Source organism: Salvelinus namaycush, chromosome 5 (genome assembly GCF_016432855.1).
Source record: "Salvelinus namaycush isolate Seneca chromosome 5, SaNama_1.0, whole genome shotgun sequence".
Lineage (NCBI taxonomy): Eukaryota > Metazoa > Chordata > Actinopteri > Salmoniformes > Salmonidae > Salvelinus > Salvelinus namaycush.
The window spans coordinates 68,518,113-68,535,111 of record NC_052311.1 but is presented as its reverse complement, the minus strand read 5'-3'; the positions used below and the strand labels follow the sequence as shown (position 1 = coordinate 68,535,111).

General features: G+C 46.0%; 1 protein-coding gene across 2 annotated transcripts; it reads left to right on the top strand.

The window, feature by feature from the left end:
* Positions 1-10: 10 nt before the first annotated feature.
* Positions 11-16,382, top strand: LOC120048825 (voltage-dependent calcium channel gamma-6 subunit-like). 2 transcript variants are annotated; one of them, XM_038995081.1, is made up of 5 exons: positions 19-102; positions 5,109-5,849; positions 13,854-13,928; positions 14,251-14,388; positions 15,453-16,382. In XM_038995081.1, the coding sequence occupies exons 2-5, from the start codon at positions 5,474-5,476 to the stop codon at positions 15,674-15,676; spliced, it is 813 nt and encodes a 270-aa protein (XP_038851009.1). In that variant the 5' UTR covers positions 19-102; positions 5,109-5,473; the 3' UTR covers positions 15,677-16,382. The 2 variants fall into 2 exon arrangements, with proteins under 2 accessions (XP_038851008.1, XP_038851009.1); XM_038995080.1 differs by lacking the exons at positions 5,109-5,849; positions 13,854-13,928; positions 14,251-14,388; positions 15,453-16,382 and adding an exon at positions 996-4,139 and having other exon boundaries at positions 11-102.
* Positions 16,383-16,999: the final 617 nt, after the last annotated feature.

Genomic DNA, 16,999 nt, shown 5'->3' with positions numbered 1-16,999 from the left:
CCCCCCCCCCTATCTCTCTCTCTCTCCAACACTCCCAACTTTCTCCCCTCTATTAAGTTCCAAGCTTCTTTCAATCTGAAGTGAACAACATATTCCAAACAGGTCAGACTTACTTTTCTCCTTGTTGTTATATGTGCTGTGCTTTAGATCGTGCTTATAGCTGCATGTTGTGCTGGTTGCAGTAGTGGTGGTTAAGTAGGAGAGAGTGTGGCTGATTTTCACAGATGTCTTTTTTCCTAACATGTGTGAGCAGTTAGAGCCTGCCGTTTTAGTTCTACTGCTCAACAAGTAATGGACAGATTCTTTTGAAATGAAACCTTTCTGCAGTCGATCTTAGTTTTGACGGATGTGTACACACGATTAGGTTTGATCTGATTTGTGGAACAGTTTGCTGTGTTATTTTGACTATTTTGACCGTGATTAGTTAATCATGGACATTGCACAGCAAAAAGTGACATCTAAGCAACTTAAATATGTTATCTAGAGTGATAATTCACTTCAAATCAGTGTTTCTTGTCTTACTAACATGTCTAACGTCATTGGCAGATATTTGTCTTCTTTTAAACTAAAAAAGGCTAAATACAAGTAATTTATCTTATTTGAAGATGTTTTTTCAAGATATTTAATCATCTTATTAATTAAAATAAGCAAAATGATCTGGCAATGACGTTAGATAATTTAGTTTAAAAAAATAACGTAAGTGAGTTATCACTCAATATAACATTTCTAGGCTTGCTTAGATTTCACTTTATGCAGTGATGTAATGGGATATCCATCCATGTGCGGTGTGTGTAATTCTCCAGCTCCTAATTCAACTGTCAGCAGCTGCTCTTGTTATTTTCCATTACATTCAGTGCTATGCCTTTTGCTATAGATATAAGCGATAGGTTACTTAATGTGCAAGAGAAGTTTCGGTCTAGCCATTGGCTATACATATCTCTGAAAGTGTACTCCATTAAATAATCTTTATTTTGGTTCTGTGGGACATTCCATAGCATGATGCTCTTTGACAGACAGAAAGTGATCCCTTCCACTGTGGTTGCCAGCTCTGTCAGAAGGACGTCCCAGTGCAACATTTTAAAAAGGCCAGACAGTTCTCAGCCGTTTGACTTTGGCTTGGAGCTATAGACTGATAACAGAGTACACACCTAATGGATTACTACACGGCAGTGGAGGCTGGTGGGAGGAGCTATAGACTGATAACAGAGTACACACCTAATGGATTACTACACAGCAGTGGAGGCTGGTGGGAGGAGCTATAGACTGATAACAGAGTACACACCTAATGGATTACTACACAGCAGTGGAGGCTGGTGGGAGGAGCTATAGACTGATAGCAGAGTACACACCTAATGGATTACTACACAGCAGTGGAGGCTGGTGGGAGGAGCTATAGACTGATAACAGAGTACACACCTAATGGATTACTACACAGCAGTGGAGGCTGGTGGGAGGAGCTATAGACTGATAGCAGAGTACACACCTAATGGATTACTACACAGCAGTGGAGGCTGGTGGGAGGAGCTATAGACTGATAGCAGAGTACACACCTAATGGATTACTACACAGCAGTGGAGGCTGGTGGGAGGAGCTATAGACTGATAACAGAGTACACACCTAATGGATTACTACACAGCAGTGGAGGCTGGTGGGAGGAGCTATAGACTGATAACAGAGTACACACCTAATGGATTACTACACAGCAGTGGAGGCTGGTGGGAGGAGCTATAGACTGATAACAGAGTACACACCTAATGGATTACTACACAGCAGTGGAGGCTGGTGGGAGGAGCTATAGACTGATAACAGGGGCTGTGCCCCAACCTGGGACCTGTCCCTGGGACTCCACCACTCTGTCCCCTGATGTGGGACCTATCCCTGGGACACTCACTCACTCCACCGCTCTGTCCCCTGATGTGGGACCTATCCCTGACACACTCACTCACTCCACCGCCATGGCCCCTGATGTGGGACCTATCCCTGACACACTCACTCACTCCACCACTCTGTCCCCTGATGTGGGACCTATCCCTGGGACACTCACTCACTCCACCGCCATGGCCCCTGATGTGGGACCTATCCCTGACACACTCACTCACTCCACCACTCTGTCCCCTGATGTGGGACCTATCCCTGGGACACTCACTCACTCCACTGCCATGGCCCCTGATGTGGGACCTATCCCTGGGACACTCACTCACTCCACCGCTCTGTCCCCTGATGTGGGACCTATCCCTGGGACACTCACTCACTCCACCGCCATGGCCCCTGATGTGGGACCTATCCCTGGGACACTCACTCACTCCACCACTCTGGCCCCTGATGTGGGACCTATCCCTGGGACACTCACTCACTCCACCGCTCTGTCCCCTGATGTGGGACCTATCCCTGAGACACTCACTCACTCCACCGCTCTGTCCCCTGATGTGGGACCTATCCCTGGGACACTCACTCACTCCACCACTCTGTCCCGTGATGTGGGACCTATCCCTGGGACACTCACTCACTCCACCGCCATGGCCCCTGATGTGGGACCTATCCCTGGGACACTCACTCACTCCACCGCTCTGTCCCCTGATGTGGGACCTATCCCTGGGACACTCACTCACTCCACCGCTCTGTCCCCTGATGTGGGACCTATCCCTGGGACACTCACTCACTCCACCGCCATGGCCCCTGATGTGGGACCTATCCCTGGGACACTCACTCACTCCACCGCTCTGTCCCCTGATGTGGGACCTATCCCTGGGACACTCACTCACTCCACCGCCATGGCCCCTGATGTGGGACCTATCCCTGGGACACTCACTCACTCCACCACTCTGGCCCCTGATGTGGGACCTATCCCTGACACACTCACTCACTCCACCACTCTGGCCCCTGATGTGGGACCTATCCCTGGGACACTCACTCACTCCACCGCCATGGCCCCTGATGTGGGACCTATCCCTGGGACACTCACTCACTCCACCACTCTGTCCCGTGATGTGGGACCTATCCCTGGGACACTCACTCACTCCACCGCCATGGCCCCTGATGTGGGACCTATCCCTGGGACACTCACTCACTCCACCGCTCTGTCCCCTGATGTGGGACCTATCCCTGGGACACTCACTCACTCCACCGCCATGGCCCCTGATGTGGGACCTATCCCTGGGACACTCACTCACTCCACCACTCTGGCCCCTGATGTGGGACCTATCCCTGGGACACTCACTCACTCCACCGCCATGGCCCCTGATGTGGGACCTATCCCTGGGACACTCACTCACTCCACCACTCTGTCCCCTGATGTGGGACCTATCCCTGGGACACTCACTCACTCCACCGCCATGGCCCCTGATGTGGGACCTATCCCTGGGACACTCACTCACTCCACCACTCTGTCCCCTGATGTGGGACCTATCCCTGGGACACTCACTCACTCCACCACTCTGTCCCCTGATGTGGGACCTATCCCTGGGACACTCACTCACTCCACCACTCTGTCCCCTGATGTGGGACCTATCCCTGGGACACTCACTCACTCCACCACTCTGTCCCCTGATGTGGGACCTATCCCTGGGACACTCACTCACTCCACCGCTCTGTCCCCTGATGTGGGACCTATCCCTGGGACACTCACTCACTCCACCGCTCTGTCCCCTGATGTGGGACCTATCCCTGGGACACTCACTCCCTCCACCGCCATGGCCCCTGATGTGGGACCTATCCCTGGGACACTCACTCACTCCACCGCTCTGTCCCCTGATGTGGGACCTATCCCTGGGACACTCACTCACTCCACCGCTCTGTCCCCTGATGTGGGACCTATCCCTGGGACACTCACTCCACCGCCATGGCCCCTGATGTGGGACCTATCCCTGGGACACTCACTCACTCCACCGCTCTGTCCCCTGATGTGGGACCTATCCGTGGGACACTCAATCTGTCTACCACCACTGTCAGCGCTTGGCGTTAATTGCCACCCAGGGCTGAATTATCACCTCACACACACACACACACCACACCACACCACGCACATGCAAACGCACACGCATGCACAAAACATTAATGGTATCTGCGGGTATACATTATACATATACACTGAGTGTACAAAACATTAAGAACACCTGCTCTTTCATGACATAGACTGACCAAGTGAATCCAGGTGAAAGCTATGATCCCTTATTGATGTCACTTGTTAAATCCACTTCAATCAGTGTAGATAAAGGGGAGGATACAGGTTAAAGAATGATTTTTAATGATTTTTTTGAGACAATTGAGACATGGATTGTGTATGTGCACCTTTGAACAGGGTATGGTAGTAGGTGCCAGGTGCACCGGTTTGTGTCAAGAACTGCAACTCTGCAGGGGTTTTCACACTCAACAGTTTCCTGTGTGTATCAAGAATGGTTCACCACCCAAAGGACATCCAGCCAACTTGACACAACTGTGGGAAGCATTGGAGTTAAAATGGGCCAGCATCCCTGTGGAACTCATTCGACACCTTGTAGAGTCCATGCCCCAACGAATTGAGGCTGTTCAGAGGGCAAAAGGAAGGTGTTCCTAATGAGCAGTCCACTCGAATAGCTTGTATCTGGCTCATACTCTCTCTGCTGCCTAGGACAGCAACAAAGAATTTCCAATCCAGACAGTTCTTTAATAAGAAGAAATGATTTGGTGGGTGCTTGTATTTGTACTATTTCACACATGTATGAATTGGAAATGTGTGTTTTTGCATATTCCAACTCCCCCTGAGACACCTTCAGAGAGTGGGGTCACAGCCAGCCATTGTGAAGGCACATTAACACCAGTATTTTCACCTTGTCACTGCAGGGATCCAAACTAGCGACCTTAACAGTTACTGTCCCAACACTAACCACTTGGTTACCTGCTGTATCTGGCTTGTACTCTGCTGCATAGGGCAGCAACAAAGGATCTCTACTCCTGGCAGACTGGCAGTTTTATCCACAAAGAGATCCGTGATGGCCCAGTCAAGTGTTTTTTCCCACCTGAACTTGATCCCCCTTTTTAGGGAGTCATCTTCTCTCTTGTTATGGATGGGGACAAAGAGGGTGTTGTCGTTGTTAATCGTCTTTTTTTCTTCTTTCCTTGTTTATATTCAGGGGGTGTTCCATAAAAAATAGATGCCATCCTTCCTCGTCACCCAGTCCTCTCCTCCTCTACCTTTCTCTCCATCACTCCCTTTCTCCCATTTTTTCTACTCCCATACTGAACCGTTCATCTCTCTCTCCCCTTTCCTCCTCCCGTCCTCTCCGTTCTCCATTCTTCATCCCCACATCCACCTCTGAACTGCTGTTATCTGTGTCTCTACCTTCCTCCTGTCTTCAACCTTCCTTTCTTCTTTTTGGGGTTCACCTCCCTTCAATTATTTCCCTGCTTCTCTCTCTTCACCCTCTTTCCCGTCCTCTTCCCTCTTTCCCTCCCTTCCTCTCTCCATCCGGCCTCTCAGCCTCTGGTAGAGGTCACCATGTGGGCCAACTACATTGTCCAGCCGGAGGAGGATGGCCGTATGGGGGTGGTAGGAGCAGGGCCCCATGGGGGCCTGGCCGGCATGGCAGGGGTGAAGGGAGGGGGGCGTGCTACGAGGCGGACCCCTAGGATGAGTGACAGCCAGGAGGGGAAGATCAAGCTGGCGTTCTTTGTGGCCATTGTGGGTGTGACCCTGACAGTGCTGGGGGTGGGGACAGAGTTCTGGGTGGAGCTGGCCACACCCAAGACCTGGAGTAACAACCAGACGTGTCAGACAGCCCACTACGGCCTGTGGAAGGGGTGTACCCGCACCCTGTGGGTGGATGACATCGACCCCGAGAGAGAGAGCTGCGGCCCCGCCGACCTGCCCGGAGGTGAGGAGTCTGTCTGTCTGTCTGTTGCATTAGGGCAGGCCATGAGTTGATTTTAGGGACAGGCTAGGTAATATCCTTAGGGTCTCATTTTGATGACAACACTGTAAAAATGGGTTCTGACGAGAGGGAGTAAAGCTATGACCGGAAGGGATTTTTTCGGAGCAGGTTAGGAGAATTTGCGCAGCAGTTTAGGATAATTAATGGGGCAGGTTAGGAGACTTAGGCTAAGGTTAGGAAAAGGATTAGGGTTAGCTGAAATGCTCTCCTAACCTGCTACGAAAAGCCTCTTCTGGTCGTAGCTGGACTCCCTCAATCACAACCGCAGAGATGGAGGTAACGATGGAGGTAACTGGGGCACCGATTTCATAAATAACCCCTGATTGCACTGCAGTGCTGTGTGTGTTAGTTAGGGCTTCCTCCCCTTCCTCAGCAATGATCTGTAAACATAGGATAGGTGGAAGCAATGTGTTGGATGTCTCCCAGGAATTTGCATCAATGCAGCGTCAATATGTGGGTGTGTGTATGCATGTGTACATTGTATGTATGCGTGTGCGTGCCCTTTGTCTGTGTGTGCACGAGCATTCCTATGCAAACGTGTGTGAATAGGAGGCGTGTATGCCAGCTTTGCTGCGTGTGTATCTGGGTCATCCTACAGATAATGTGCAAATTGAGTCCTTAAAGGAATACTGCTTTGAAATGGAGCCAGTCTGAATTTGACAAATCTGAATGTGGCTACTGGTCTGTCTGTTAGTTATCTAGCTATAGGCATCAGATTTTTATTATCGTTGGTGAGTCAGAAAAGGATGTTTCCAGTATCCTTGTAAACATCCAACCTTTCAGTGTGTTTATATAAGACAGACACTTCCCTTTTACTGCATGATGGAGCTTCGTCTTTTGGAATACTTCAATGGATTATTATTATTATTTAATTTCAATTTCTTTCAGTTTTAGAATGTTAATTTATTGAATGATCAGTCAAAAATATATTTTGATTGCAGGTATTCATTATAGTGCTTTTTCATAAAATCTTCTCTATAAAAAACAAAAAATATATTTGTTAAATTTCAGGAAAAGAAAGCTAATAAACTACGATTTTCAGCCACTTCCTCCATCCTGTACTGTTACGTTCCCCCATGTAAGTCTCTTATCTGTGGAATGACCCGTTTCTGTCTGTAGGGATCGTCCAGTGGTGGATGAATGCAGGTATTAAAGCACTTATCCCACAGAGGGGGCCAGACAGGGCCTACGGTAGGATGAGGTAGTCATCTTCTGTATTCCTGCTTTACCTGCCAGAATAGTCTGATATTCAGCCAGGCTAGCAGTGGTTGGCTTTGATACACTAGCAATGATGTATGTATTGTTTTGAATAGGATGTATACATATTTTACATTGTATAAATATAAAATTGCTTTATTTCATTTTGCAGTCTTGATTTAGCTTGTTTTATTAGGATGGATGAATCCTATGAATGTTCATATCTATTACAATGTAGATTACACGCTATATCCATCTGGTGCATTGTTTATCAGCCTCCGGTATTTTAGAGGGCTGATTCACCTTGGATGTCTAGTCGATAAACATCTATGTCTGACTCACCTTGTGTGTCTTGTCTATCAGATAAACATCTGTGTTTACGATGACGGTCTGTGTGTTGGAGTAGAGTCCGCATCTATTCTGACACTTCCTCGTCTCCTTGCGTCAAAACACTGTTGGCCCACAGCGCCTGACAGACAGGCTCTGCTGTGTGTGTGGACTTCTCATGTTTGGAGAAAAACAACTGTTTCTCCGTCTGTGCTTCTCTATTTCACATTCATGTTTACATGCCCCTGGCGCCTGTCCCTGGGAAACAACATCACAGTCATTCTCTGTCACTGTCTGTCAGTGCCAGACCAACTAATACATCATACATCACTCACTGCTACTGTACATTACCATAACCTCTGACTAACTGACTAAGCCACTCAGAGGTGGACTAGTGGACAGGAGGGCAGAAGGACAGGTGGACCGGTGGACAGGAGGGCAGGTAGACAGGTGGAGCGCTTGAGAGGTAGATCTGACTATAAATCTGTGGTCATAATATACAGGTTTCCTTTAATGCACCAGTGTTGCAGACAGAATAGCATTAAGGTTGATAGGAGAGTCTGCTGTATGTGTTTGTACTTGTGTGTGTTTGGTTTTACTATTATTGTGGTGACCAGAAGTCAAACAAGGAAAAAGGTTAAGGTTTAGGGGTAGGGTTTGGGGTTAAGGTTAGGGAAAATAGGATTTTGAATGGGAATCAGTTGTTTGATTCTCACATGGATAGTAAAACAAACATGTGTGTGTGGCTGTGTGGCTGTGTGTTTGTGGGTCCCTCTGTGTCTCTGACCACACAGAGTATGCAGGGGTAACTACTAGACAGGGGGATCGAGGAAGAGCAGCAGAGGACGAGAGAAATATATATATATATATATATATATATGCAGTGGGGCAAAAAAGTATTTAGTCAGCCACCAATTGTGCAAGTTCTCCCACTTAAGATGAGAGAGGCCTGTTATTTTCATCATAGGTACACTTCAACTATGACAGACAAAATGAGGAAAAAAAATCCAGAAAATCACATTGTAGGATTTTTAATGAATTTATTTGCAAATTATGGTGGAAAATAAGTATTTGGTCAATAACAAAAGTTTATCTCAATACTTTGTTATATAACCTTTGTTGGCAATGACAGAGGTCAAACGTTTTCTGTAAGTCTTCACAAGGTTTTCACACACTGTTTCTGGTATTTTGGCCCATTCCTCCATGCAGATCTCCTCTAGAGCAGTGATGTTTTGGGGCTGTTGCTGGGCAACACGGACTTTCAACTCCCTCCAAAGATTTTCTATGGGGTTGAGATCTGGAGACTGGCTAGGCCACTCCAGGACCTTGAAATGCTTCTTACGAAGCCACTCCTTCGTTGCCCGGGCGGTGTGTTTGGGATCATTGTCATGCTGAAAGACCCAGCCACGTTTCATCTTCAATGCCCTTGCTGATGGAAGGAGGTTTTCACTCAAAATCTCACGATACATGGCCCCATTCATTCTTTCCTTTACACGGATCAGTCGTCCTGGTCCCTTTGCAGAAAAACAGCCCCAAAGCATGATGTTTCCACCCCCATGCTTCACAGTAGGTATGGTGTTCTTTGGATGCAACTCAGCATTCTTTGTCCTCCAAACACGACGAGTTGAGTTTTTACCAAAAAGTTATATTTTGGTTTCATCTGACCATATGACATTCTCCCAATCTTCTTCTGGATCATCCAAATGCTCTCTAGCAAACTTCAGACGGGCCTGGACATGTACTGGCTTAAGCAGGGGGACACGTCTGGCACTGCAGGATTTGAGTCCCTGGCGGCGTAGTGTGTTACTGATGGTAGGCTTTGTTACTTTGGTCCCAGCTCTCTGCAGGTCATTCACTAGGTCCCCCCGTGTGGTTCTGGGATTTTTGCTCACCGTTCTTGTGATCATTTTGACCCCACGGGGTGAGATCTTGCGTGGAGCCCCAGATCGAGGGAGATTATCAGTGGTCTTGTATGTCTTCCATTTCCTAATAATTGCTCCCACAGTTGATTTCTTCAAACCAAGCTGCTTACCTATTGCAGATTCAGTCTTCCCAGCCTGGTGCAGGTCTACAATTTTGTTTCTGGTGTCCTTTGACAGCTCTTTGGTCTTGGCCATAGTGGAGTTTGGAGTGTGACTGTTTGAGGTTGTGGACAGGTGTCTTTTATACTGATAACAAGTTCAAACAGGTGCCATTAATACAGGTAACGAGTGGAGGACAGAGGAGCCTCTTAAAGAAGAAGTTACAGGTCTGTGAGAGCCAGAAATCTTGCTTGTTTGTAGGTGACCAAATACTTATTTTCCACCATTTTTATCTCATTTTGTCTGTCATAGTTGAAGTGTACCTATGATGAAAATTACAGGCCTCATCTTTTTAAGTAGGAGAACTTGCACAATTGGTGGCTGACTAAATACTTTTTTGCCCCACTGTATATATGACAGAGAGAGAGGAAGAGCAGCAGAGGACGAGAGAATATATAAAGAGAGAAAGAGCAGCAGAGGACGAGAATATATAAATATATATATAAAGAGAGGAAGAGCAGCAGAGGATGACATAATACACAGTTGAAGTCAGAAGTTTACATAGACTTAGGTTGGAATCATTAAAACTAGTTTTTCAACCACTCCACAAATTTCTTGTTAACAAACTATAGTTTTGGCAAGTCGGTTAGGACATCTACTTTGTGCATGACATAAGTAATTTTCCCAACAATTGTTTAGACAGATTATTTCACTTATAATTCACTGTATCACAATTCCAGTAGGTTAGAAGTGTACATACACTAAGTTCCAGAAAATGATGTCATGGCTTTAGAAGCTTCTGATAGGCTAATTGACATAATTTGAGTCAATTGGAGGTGTACCTGTGGATATATTTCAAGGCCTACCTTCAAACTCAGTGCCTCTTAGCTTGCCATCATGGAAAAATCTAAAGAAATCAGGCAAGACATCAGAAAACAATTGTAGACCTCCACAAGTCTGGTTCATCCTTGGGAGCAATTTCCAAACGCTTGAAGGTACCACGTTCATCTGTACAAATAAACGTATGCAAGTATAAACACCATGGGACCACGCAGCCATCATGCCGCTCAGGAAGGAGACGCGTTCTGTCTCCTAGAGATTAACATACTTTGGTGCGAAAAGTGCAAATCAATCCCAGAACAACAGCAAATGACCTTGTGAAGATGCTGGAGGAAACAGGTACGAAAGTATCTATATCCACAGTAAAATTAGTCCTATATCGACATAACCTGAATGGCCGCTCAGCAAGGAAGAAGCCACTACTCCAAAACCACCATAAAAAGCCAGACTACGGTTTGCAACTGCACATGGGGACAAAGATCGTACTTTTTGGAGAAATGTCCTCTGGTCTGATGAAACAAAAATAGAACTGTTTGGCCATAATAACCATTGTTATGTTTGGTGGGAAAAGGGGGAGGCGTGCAATCCAAAGAACACCATCCCAAAGTTTTTTTGAAATCTGACACAGTGGTTGCATTAAGGAGAAGTTTATCTAAACTTCTTTGTAAAACACTTGTATCTTTTATCAATGTTTATTATGAGTATTTCTGTAAATTGATGTGGCTCTCTGCAACATCACCGGATGTTTTGAAGGCAAAACATTACTGAACACGCCAATGTAAACTAAGATTTTTGGATATAAATATGAACTTTATCGAACAAAACATACATGTATTGTGTAACATGAAGTCCTATGAGTGTCATCTGATGAAGATCATCAAAGGTTAGTGATTAATTTTATCTCTATTTCTGCTTTTTGTGACTCCTCTCTTTGGCTGGAAAAATGGCTGTGTTTTTCTGTGACTAGGTACTGAACTAACATAATCAGATGGTGTGCTTTCGTCGTAAAGACTTTTTGAAATCGGATACTGTGGTGGGATTAACAAGTTTATCTTTAAAATGGTGTAAAATACTTGTATGTTTGAGGAATTTTAATTATGAGAATTCTGTTTGAATTTGGCGCCCTGCACTTTCACTGGCCGTTGATCCCGTTAACGGGATCTCAGCCGTAAGAAGTTAAAGGCACAGTCAACTTAGTGTACATACACTTCTGAGCCACTGGAATTGTGATACAGTGAAATAATCTGTCTGTAAACAATTGTTGGAAAAATTACTTGTCATGCACAAAGTAGATGTCCTAACCAAATTGCCAAAACTATACTTTGTTAACAAGAAATTTGTGGAGTGGTTGAAAAACAAGTTTTAATGACTCCAACCTGAGTGTATGTAAACTTCTGACTTCAACTGTATATATATATACAGTATATATGGAAGAGCAGCAGAGGACCAGAGCATATACACTGCTCAAAAAAATAAAGGGAACACTTAAACAACACAATGTAACTCCAAGTCAATCACACTTCTGTGAAATCAAACTGTCCACTTAGGAAGCAACACTGATTGACAATAAATTGCACATGCTGTTGTGCAAATGGAATAGACAAAAGGTGGAAATTATAGGCAATTAGCAAGACACCCCCAAAAAAGGAGTGAATCTGCAGGTGGTGACCACAGACCAATTCTCAGTTCCTATGCTTCCTGGCTGATGTTTTGGTCACTTTTGAATGCTGGCGGTGCTCTCACTCTAGTGGTAGCATGAGACGGAGTCTACAACCCACACAAGTGGCTCAGGTAGTGCAGTTCATCCAGGATGGCACATCAATGCGAGCTGTGGCAAAAAGGTTTGCTGTGTCTGTCAGCGTAGTGTCCAGAGCATGGAGGCGCTACCAGGAGACAGGCCAGTACATCAGGAGACGTGGAGGAGGCCGTAGGAGGGCAACAACCCAGCAGCAGGACCGCTTCCTCCGCCTTTGTGCAAGGAGGTGCACTGCCAGAGCCCTGCAAAATGACCTCCAGCAGGCCACAAATGTGCATGTGTCAGCATATGGTCTCACAAGGGGTCTGAGGATCTCATCTCGGTACCTATTGGCAGTCAGGCTACCTCTGGCGAGCACATGGAGGGCTGTGCGGCCCCACAAAGAAATGCCACCCCACACCATGACTGACCCATCGCCAAACCGGTCATGCTGGAGGATGTTGCAGGCAGCAGAACGTTCTCCATGGCGTCTCCAGACTCTGTCACGTCTGTCACATGTGCTCATGTGCTCAGTGTGAACCTGCTTTCATCTGTGAAGAGCACAGGGCGCCAGTGGCGAATTTGTCAATCTTGGTGTTCTCTGGCAAATGCCAAACGTCCTGCACGGTGTTGGGCTGTAAGCACAACCCCCACCTGTGGACGTCGGGCCCTCATACCACCCTCATGGAGTCTGTTTCTGACCGTTTGAGCAGACACATGCACATTTGTGGCCTGCTGGAGGTCATTTTGCAGGGCGCTGGCAGTGCACCTCCTTGCACAAAGGCGGAGGAAGCGGTCCTGCTGCTGGGTTGTTGCCCTCCTACGGCCTCCTCCACGTCTCCTGATGTACTGGCCTGTCTCCTGGTAGCGCCTCCATGCTCTGGACACTACGCTGACAGACACAGCAAACCTTTTTGCCACAGCTCGCATTGATGTGCCATCCTGGATGAACTGCACTATCTGAGCCGCTTGTGTGGGTTGTAGACTCCGTCTCATGCTACCACTAGAGTGAGAGTACCGCCAGCATTCAAAAGTGACCAAAACATCAGCCAGGAAGCATAGGAACTGAGAAGTGGTCTGTGATCACCACCTGCAGAATCACTCCTTTTTTGGGGGTGTCTTGCTAATTGCCTATAATTTCCACCTTTTGTCTATTCCATTTGCACAACAGCATGTGCAATTTATTGTCAATCAGTGTTGCTTCCTAAGTGGACAGTTTGATTTCACAGAAGTGTGATTGACTTGGAGTTACATTGTGTTGTTTAAGTGTTCCCTTTATTTTTTTGAGCAGTGTATATATATATATATATATGACAGAGAGAGGAAGAGTATCTGTCTAATGCAGTATTAACCAAGCCCCTGTAATCTTCTCTTTTCCTTCCTTCATCTCGTTCACCTCCCTCTCATCTGTCTCCCTCTTTCTCTTTGTTCTCACCCCTCCCCCCATCTGCTCACTCTATCACTCTCTATCTCTCCTTCCCCCTCTTTCTCATGCTCTCTGCATTCTCTCTCTCTCCTTCTGTCTCTTCCTCCTTACAAATGTCTTGCTTTCTCTCCTCCCCCTCCACCTGCCCCCTCTTTCTATCTCTCCCTCTCTTCCATCACCCCTCTCTCTCCTTCTCTCTCCTTCTCTCTCGTGGCACCATATGTGCTGTGGATGTGCTGTGAATATGGGACTGTGTAGAGCAGTGAGCAGTGTTTTTCATGGTGCTCCCGCTACACAACAGATAAAATAGGTCTTCATGCCTAGGAGGACAGAGGGGATGGATGCACAGGGACCAGGAATATACTGTGTGTGTGATGTTCCCTCTCTGTTTCTCTTCTCAGAATCCAACTGCACTTACTTTAAATTCTTCACCAATGGAGACAACGCAGTCATATTTAAGAAGACGACCCACAAGAGTAAGTCAGCATCTTAAGTCTCGCTTCCGCTTCCGCCTCCTCCTCCTTCTCTCCCCCTCTCTCTCTTTCTCTCCCCCTCCCCCTCTCTCCCTCTCCCCCTCTCTCTCTTTCTCACTGTGCTGTATTTATCCCCTGTGGCGTCACTCTCAGATGCACAATACTCACTGAGGTGTAACTCTGCCCTCCCTCCCTCATTCTCCCCTGTCTTCCTCTCCAACACCTCTTCACTCTTTCTCTAACCACTTCTCCCTCTATTCACTTCCTCTCCATCCCTCTCTCCTCCTCCTCTCATTCTGTCTCCCCCCTCCCCTCTCTTTCCCAGACCTGAACATAGCGGCTGCTATCCTAGCAATGATAGCTCTGTCTATGATGGTGATGGGAGCAATCTGTATCACCATGTCCCTCAGTAAAGGAGTGCCCTTCTTCCTCAAGCCCGCCTCCTTCTGCTTCATCCTATCAGGTAAGGGGAAATAGACTACAAAGAGAGCAGCCACTATTCTGGGTGTAGACTTAGACCTCCCTGTAGGGAAATAAACAATCACAAATGTACATTAAACTCCAAAAGAATAAAGATATTTCAAATGTCATATGTCTATATACAGTGTTGTAATTATGTGCAAAGTACAAAATGGAAAATTAATACACATAAATATAGGTTGTATTTACAATGGTGTTTGTTCTTCACTGGTTGCCCTTTGCTTGTGGCAACAGTTCACAAATAGTTCTGCTGTGATGGCACACTGTTGTGTTTTACACAATAGATATGGAAGTTTATCAAAATTGGATTTGTTTTTCAAATTCTTTGTGGGTCTGTGTAATCTTAGGGAAATATGTATCTCTAATATGTCATACATTTGGCAGGAGGTTAGGAAGTGCAGCTCAGTTTCCACCTCATTTTGTGGGCAGTGTGCACATAGCCTGTCTTCTCTTCAGAGCCAGGTCCGCCTACGGCTCCCTCTCTTAATAGCAAGGCTATGCTCACTGAGTCTGTACACAGTCAAAGATTTCCTTCATTTGGGTCAGTCACAGTGATCTGTGTACTCTCTGTTTAGTGCCAAATAGCATTCCAGTTTGCTCTGTTTTTTTGTAAATTCTTTCCAATGTGTCAAGTAATTATCTTTTTGTTTTCTCATGATTTGGTTGGGGACAGAAGCACCAGATCATCAGCAAACAGTAGACACTTCAGATTCTAGTAGGTTGAGGCCGGGTGCTGCAGACTGTTTTAGTGCCCTCACCAATTCGTTGATATATATGTTGAAGAGGGTGGGGCTTAAGCTGCATCCCTGTCTCACCCCACGGCCCTGTGGAAAGAAATGTGTGTGTTGTCTGCCAATTTTAACCGCATACTTGTTTGTGTACATGGATTTTATAACGTTGTATGCTTTTCCCTCCACCACTTTCCATCAATTTGTATAGCTCTTTCTCCCCTCATACCTACTCTCCGTCTCACCTTCCTACTCCTTCTCCCCCTCTCCCTCCCTCCACATCCATTGCCCACCTCCACTTCCTCCCTCCGTCCCACAGGTCTACTGGTCCTGCTGTCTATACTGGTGTTTCACCAGTCAGTGCTGGCCCTGTTGTCATCTGACCACTCCATACCGCTCCACCACGAGCTCTCCTGGTCCGTGGCCTGTGTGGGCTTCGCTGGGGCCATCCTCATCATGGGGGGGATCCTTTTCCTGATCCTCTCCCTCCCCTACAGCCCATGGAAGAAATGTCTGCCTCAACGCAACAGCAGCACTACCTAGCACATGGGAGGCCCAAAAGCACATTACTGGGGGAAAAAAATCGAGTTTTATATCAGGATCGCAATCAAACTCCAGTCCTCGAGAGATTTAGTTGCTGGCTTTAGTTGTCAGGTATAAATCAGACACTGATTAGAACAACTACAACCAGTAGACACTGATGCCACCCAGGAGTTGAGTTGGAGACCCCTGTTTATATTGTCAGTTGTTGATGACAAACTAGACTGAAAGACTGACTAACTTGTAGGTCTACACAGTGTTTACTTAATGCAATAACAATGATGCTCACTAACTGTGCCTAGAACTCTACAAGCCTGCCCTAAAGCCTGCGACCTTACCAGAAAACACTACGAAGACCACAACTTCCCCACTTTTTGGCATCATGACCAACCTATAGCTTTTAGAAGTTTCTGATGACCTACCAAAGAACAAGCAATGTTTCTAAGCAGAACCCAGTCTTTACCAGGGGGGTAATGCTGGGTTAAACAAATCCAAAGCATGGATTGCTGTCTTAACTTATCCATTGACTGCTAACAGGTAAAGGAAACCAATATGTCATTTAGTTATTGAACTAGTTCTTTAAACACAATGTCAACCACACTGTAGTTGTAGATAAAGACCCAGCAGTGGGATGCAGCATCCTGTCTGTACTATGTACTAACCATTACTTATTGATAATGTTACTTAGCCAATTTAAATCACACGGGGGGGGGGGGGGGCTATGGGTAGGTCACTACCGTTGCTAAGGGAGGAGATACTTTATTGTTTCCAGGAAGTGGCACAGCCATCCCTGCAACATGAAATGCCTTGCAGGTTGTCACTATTAATCTATTATGAATGATTATGACGCCTTACACTTAATACCTAGGAATAATATATTATCTATTTATTATCTACACATTGTCCACATGAATGAATGCTGTTTTTAAGTAAGAATGTGTGAATGATTAAATGTATGTATGGAAGATACAGATTTATATTTGACAGTGTATTGTATAGACTCACTTTACAAGCACAGCTCTGTATATAAAATATATGTGCTTATATTTTATTTATACCTGCACACTGTAGCCTTTTGTTCAAGCTTGGAGGGTGTTTTCAGCTTATTCAAACCCTTTTTTCATCACGTGTTTTATTTGTCATAATAAAGCCCACCTTGTTTTTCTCTACCTACATGTTTGTTTGGGGAAATGCACATTGTGCCTAAATGGTCCTATGATCATATGTATGTCTCACTGGGTTTGCTTTTGAAATAAATAGATTTGGCATAAGAAACGCTCTCCTACTTTGTCTTGTCTACGAGTCCTTTTCTCCCTTCTAACTTAA

Bases quoted from the DNA above. Each gene is read 5' to 3' on its own strand.
- LOC120048825 (XM_038995080.1), top strand. From the start codon at position 1,755: ATGGATTACTACACAGCAGTGGAGGCTGGTGGGAGGAGCTATAGACTG.